This window comes from Tursiops truncatus, chromosome 8, assembly GCF_011762595.2.
Source record: "Tursiops truncatus isolate mTurTru1 chromosome 8, mTurTru1.mat.Y, whole genome shotgun sequence".
In the NCBI taxonomy this organism is placed as follows: Eukaryota; Metazoa; Chordata; class Mammalia; order Artiodactyla; family Delphinidae; genus Tursiops; species Tursiops truncatus.
Genome location: NC_047041.1, coordinates 65,922,530 through 65,928,087, shown reverse-complemented (window position 1 = coordinate 65,928,087; position 5,558 = coordinate 65,922,530). Strand labels below are relative to the sequence as shown.

At 54.0% G+C, this 5,558-nt stretch overlaps 1 protein-coding gene across 1 annotated transcript; it reads right to left on the bottom strand.

Moving 5' to 3' along the window:
- Positions 1–306: 306 nt before the first annotated feature.
- Positions 307–4,656, bottom strand: RASSF10 (Ras association domain family member 10). Its single transcript, XM_004328444.4, has one exon. The coding sequence runs from the start codon at positions 3,629–3,631 to the stop codon at positions 2,132–2,134; it is 1,500 nt and encodes a 499-aa protein (XP_004328492.2). The 5' UTR covers positions 3,632–4,656; the 3' UTR covers positions 307–2,131.
- Positions 4,657–5,558: the final 902 nt, after the last annotated feature.

Sequence of the window (5,558 nt, the reverse complement as noted above, 5' to 3'; positions counted from 1 at the left end):
CAAAAGCCATCTCCTCTACCACCCTTGGTGCGGAGCGAGGGAAGCACAATAACTTTAAAACCACCAGGTCAGTCTATTCCCAGCATAAACCATCCAGACAAGTAGCGTTTGTCACACTCTAATGAGGATTTTACCTCTGCCTCCAAAAGAAAGCTATCATTAGGCTTTGTGTTTATGGATTCAAATGACTGTCTTGGGACAGTGGGTTTCCTTTGGTCCCTTCCTCATTTTAATCATGCTCCAGACCAAACGCATAGACGTTTTCTGCATCAGACGAAACGAAAAAACCATAATTATGCCAGCTAATGTCTTTGGAAAACACCAGTTAAGAAAATGGCCTTTTAATTCCCATTCCACTCGAAAATCTGAAAATATCTACACATGTTATAATAGCATGGCGGTGGTGGAGGGTGGGTGTCTAAAAAGCAGAGAGCTCAAAGGGTCTGAGGAGGTCTGGTGGGCAGGCCCCTCTTGGCAACAAGCAGAGAATCTCTCCAAGAAAAGAAATTTCTCTATAAAAGCAAGACCTCTTAAGTTATCTTCCCATGTAGTGTTGAAACTGGAGCCGGCCCCCGCACAGTTAGGTTGATACCAGGCTGGCACCGCGCACACACCCTATTGTTAATACCTCCTCAGGACAGATTAGATCCCACATTCCTCAGAAGTTCTGAGCTCTGGAGGGAACACTGCCAGCAGGCTCCTTCCACAGGGCAACAACTAGCTACAACTGATAAGTTTTCATTGAAATAACTGGAACAATTACACTGAGTTCCCACAGGGCTGTGTCACTAGCTATTAAGAGAGAAGCACTGCACTTGCATGCTGTGGTGTCTGCAAAGGTGTGAGCCAGACAAGAGTAATTCAAGTCGAATCTTTAGCTCAATTTTATATGCCTTTATATGCTTTTATGGCTACATGCCGTTGTTAACCAAATTCTTCACCTAAGGTGTACTATTAGATTGTTTTATGTTTTCTTTTCAGGTCTTATCTAGTAAACCTTGATATTTACACTATCTCAATTTAGGTTTGGACAAGTAACTAATTAATCTCTGACCAAAGATACTGAAGTTAGACTTGGGTTTGTTTGGTAAAATCTGTTGAGGTCATGGTTGGTTTTACACGTAGCTTAGTTAAAAAGCTGAATACTAACAAAGATCTTTGCTTTCAAGGCTTACCTTTCAACCAGAGTGCTCATTAAACAGCAAATGTAGTTGTACTTGGATTCTGCAACTTCCCTTTTATTTTTTCTGAAATAACAGTGTCTGAAGGGAATGAAGTGGCAATAAGAATAAAAGGACAACACACATACCTTTGCAGGAGCAAATCTCAAAGGGCCTAGATTAAATTTTAACCAGGGGTTATGTCTACCACGATTCTGTATCTCCACGGGTTAGGTTTGGCTTTTATAATAATAAAAGGTGATTTTGGGAAAAGGACCCCATTTTAACATATACTGTATTTGCTAGGAGGAAACAGAGTTAGTCTTTGAAAGAAAATAAAAGGCAAAGAGTTTAGCAGATGGGTAATTCCCAAATCTGCATAAATGTAAACAGCCAGGATTTTGGTGCCTATGGGTTTTATCAAAGGTGTGAGTAAGGCTGAGACCAACACCAGTGCGTCCTCTTTGGCTAGTTTTAACATGTTCACAGTCACAATTAACATTCAAGGAATTTCCTTTTCATCCAAGTGTTTCTTTAAAAAGTACTTTATACCACAAACTAAAGTTCTAGCTGCCATCAGTCCTTCCCATACAAAAGATTGGTGAAATCTCCATGATACTCTTTTTGTTGTTTTTTTGGAAAATGAGCTCGGACCACGTCAACTTCCTGGAGCATTTGTTTTCCAACATAAGGGGGTTCTCACCTCCTCCCTCCTTTCTTCCCCTGAAAGAGCTTGTAATGGAGACCCTGCTTCCTCGTCTGGTTATCATCCTCCACATTCACTCCAAGGCCAGAGGAGCGCCGCTGCCGAGCAGGCGTCCCCTGCCCTCCCCCACCCAGTCAGAGCGCTGCTGCCCGGCAGAAGGTCCGGGCCCACTCCCCGCCTGGTTTCAAGTCCCTGAGCCGGTCAAGCCGGTGCTTCCTACAAAGAAGGGAGAATCGGCCGTCTCCCTCTCCCCGCTCTGCTCCTCCTACACAAGGGATTCGCACACAGGCACCGAGTCCGAGTCCTGGCTGTGCATAGAGCTCAGCCCGGTATCCGAGTCCTCGTCGTTACCAGGACAGCTCTTGGCCAGTCCGCGGGCCTGGTCCACCCACACCTCTGCGCAGGCCTGAGGCCGGGGTTCCTGCGAGGGACCGCTCGAGACTGGAGTCCCATCGGGAACTACCGTCAGCTCCAACGAGTGCAAAGTCTGGAGAAGGCCCTGTAGCTCGCGCTCCTTGCTGTCCCACTGCTGCTGGCTGTAATCTAAGTCCGACTTGACGGCCTCAAGGTCCGTGTTGAGCCGGAGCCCGATGTAGAGGCTGGTGCTGAGCTGCGTCCTGACCCGCTCCCGCTCCAGCAACAGCTCACCGTCGAGGCCGCCATCAGCCTCCGGGGGCTCCTCCCGCGCTGCGAGCTCCTCCTGGCGCCTCCGCATCCACCTCTGGTTCAGTTCCTCCTGGATTTCGGCTGAGAGGCGTTCGAGCAACTCCTCCTGTTGGGCCCGCTGCTCCTGCAACCGCAGCAGGTCGTCGCAGCGCTGGGCCAGCTCCTCCAGCTCGACCGCCTGAGCCTCGCCGTCCAGGGCCGGCGCCGCCGTCGCCGCCGCCGGCTCCTCTCCCGGGCCGCGCCCGTCGAGCTCGATGCCTGCGCCCACCAAGTAGGTGTCCTGCACGTAGTTCACTCCGTGCCGCCGCATGCGGTCCAGATGCACCTTGGCCTCGTAGCGGTCAATCTCTCGGTCCAGCTCCCGGAGCCGCTGCACCTGCTGACGGATGGTGTGGTCCTGGGAGAGCACCAAATGCACCAGCGTCTCCATGCGCTCCACCGACGCGCTCTCGGCGGCCCGCGGCGACGACGAGCAGGACGAGGCTGTAGACGAGGAAGTGGACGAGCAAGGCGACGACGGCTGCTGCTGGCGCCGCCGGTTGAGCTTGGCCAGCTTGCGGAACGCCTTCCGCACCACCCGTCGCTGCTTCTCCTGGGTCAGGGCCAGGCTGGGCCGCACCGGGACGCCCCGGGCGGAGCAGGTGCGCTCGCGACTGAGCACAACGCGCGCCTCGGCACTGCGGGGTCCCGCGTTGGGCAGCGACGCCTTGCTACGCACCAGCACGAAGCGTACGTTCTCTCGCTCGTCACCCCAGGCGTCCCAGAGACGCAAGATGCGCGTCTTGTTGGGCAGGATGCGCTCAAAGCCCCGCCACTTCTCCACAATGCAATAGCACTGGGGGGGCCCGCACAACATGCCCTGGGGCAGCGCGTCGTCGTCCTCGTCGTCCTCGTCCAGGGGTTCCGGCAGCTCCCCTGGGCCTGGCGGGTCGCCAGCTATGCCCCGCCGCCGGCCTCGCCTCTGCCGGCGTCGCCGCTGGCAGCCATCCTCCAAGAGCACCCGCACTACGTCCGAGCAAGTGGTGCGACGGGAGAGACCGGACACCAGTTTCTCCTCCTGGCAGATCCACACCGATATCGTCTTCTCCGAAGGATCCATGGCTCAACCGGGACGCAGGTGGCGGGAGGGGCCGAGCCCCACTGGGGCAGCGGGCAGCCCGGCAGCTCTTGAATAGGGATTGGAGCTCGGGATCCTCGTCCTCGTCAGCACCGGCCCTTCTCCCAGCTGCGCAGAGAAGGCAAGCTGCGGCGGTGCTCGGCCTGGACGGCGCGCTCCCGGAGCAGCATGCGCGGGCTCGGGCTCCCGCCGCTCTGGCTCTGCCTAAGGTTCCCGGGGCCTCCGGGTTTCGCTCCTCCCCACGTGGCTCCTCCCCCTCCCGCCCCCAGCGCCGGAGCTACGGCCGGAACGCGGGAAGCACGGAGCCCAGGCCCGCCCCTCTCCCGCGCTGCCCGCGTGGGCACTCTACTGCGCGTCGGTTCGAGAGAGGGACTCGGGGACCTCCGTGCTGCAGCAGGGCCTGGATCCGTGCCTAGGCGCGGGTCAGCTCTGCTCCTCTTCTCGGCCCACTGGCTCCGCTCCTTGCGCCTAGAGCTAGCTGGACTTTCTCACCTTTCCCGGCGCCCCAGAGACGTTTCCTGGTCCTTAGGCAGCACGGTCTGAGAAGTGCCGCGGCGCAGAGAAACCGAGACACCCCGCGCCACCGGAGATTCCAACCGCTTGCCTGACCTCCAGACGGGAGCTGTAAGAGCCTGCTATAATGCGGAAGGCCTTCAGTCTTTCTTGTCTGGAGACAATATTTGCATATTGAAGGCGAACAGGACGGGGCAGTGTGCTCGGGGAACAAGTGTAGATATAGTAAGGTCTAGACTTGAAGGGGACGTTCAGAGGCTGCTCCCGGTGCCCGGCACCGTCATGTCTGTGGCTCCCCACGTCGCCTTGGCTTCACAGAGCCTTCTTGGTAGGGGGACTCCTGATTCTAGTGTGAGTTCCGGGCCCAAGCTCTTTTCCACATCCCACCTTCATAAAGAGAAACCTAGTCATTACCGCGACAGTTTCTGGCATTACCCAGGATCTAGATGTGGTCAAGAGGAGGTAAGGGCCAACTTTCACAGCTCAAGAAATCCAAGACCAAAATGCAAATAAACTTTTTTCATCCTCAGACGCTGATGAGGATGGTCCGTTGTGTGCAAGGCTTGCTCCCAGCTTGTCCTTGGGAGCACAGGCCTGATAAGCTCACTCCTTTGCTTCAAGACCTTGGACGGCTCTTCACTGCCTCCTGAATAAAGTACTTTTATTCATTCATTCATGCACTTGATAAATATTTGCGTACCCACTGTGCTCCAGGTATTCAACAGAGGTGCTAGACGTGTCCAACACGGGGTCTTCTGTGCTCTGATAAAGGAGAGCACGAGGTGCCAGAGGAATGCTGGAGTAGCGTCCTACCCAGCCTGGAAGAGTCGAGGAAGGCCCCCCGGGGAAGGGTCATCTTAGGCAAGACTGAAAGCATCATCTGAGTCAGCCAAAAGAAAAACAGAGGGGAGGAGGCAGGCAGCATGCCAGGCAGAAGGAACCACATGTGCAAAGTCAAGGAATCAAAAGGGCATGGCAGTTACCGGGGCTACAAGGAGTTTAAGTGAGACGAGTGTCTTAAGAATGAGGTTGGATGGGTGAGCAGGAGCCAGATCTGGAAGGGGCTTTAATTCCATGTGTCAGTATTTGGACCTATCCTAAGGGCAATGAGAAGCCATGGAGTGTGGATTCTGAGGTCAGACTGCCTTAGTAAAAATCCAGCCCTGTCACCTACTAGCTCTGTAACCTTAGGAAAAGTATTTCATCTCTCCGAGCTTCATCTATGAAATGGTGACAATAAAAATACCTGCCTGATGCAAACTATTATATATGGGATGGATAAACAGCAAGGTCCTACTGTATAGCAAGGAACTATATTCAACATCCTGTGAAAAATCATAATGGAAAAGAATATGAAAAAGAGTATATATATATGTATATAACTGAATCACTTTGC

What these genes read in the sequence shown, in the direction of transcription:
- RASSF10 (XM_004328444.4), bottom strand. Translation starts at nt 3,631, where the DNA reads ATGGATCCTTCGGAGAAGACGATATCGGTGTGGATCTGCCAGGAGGAG.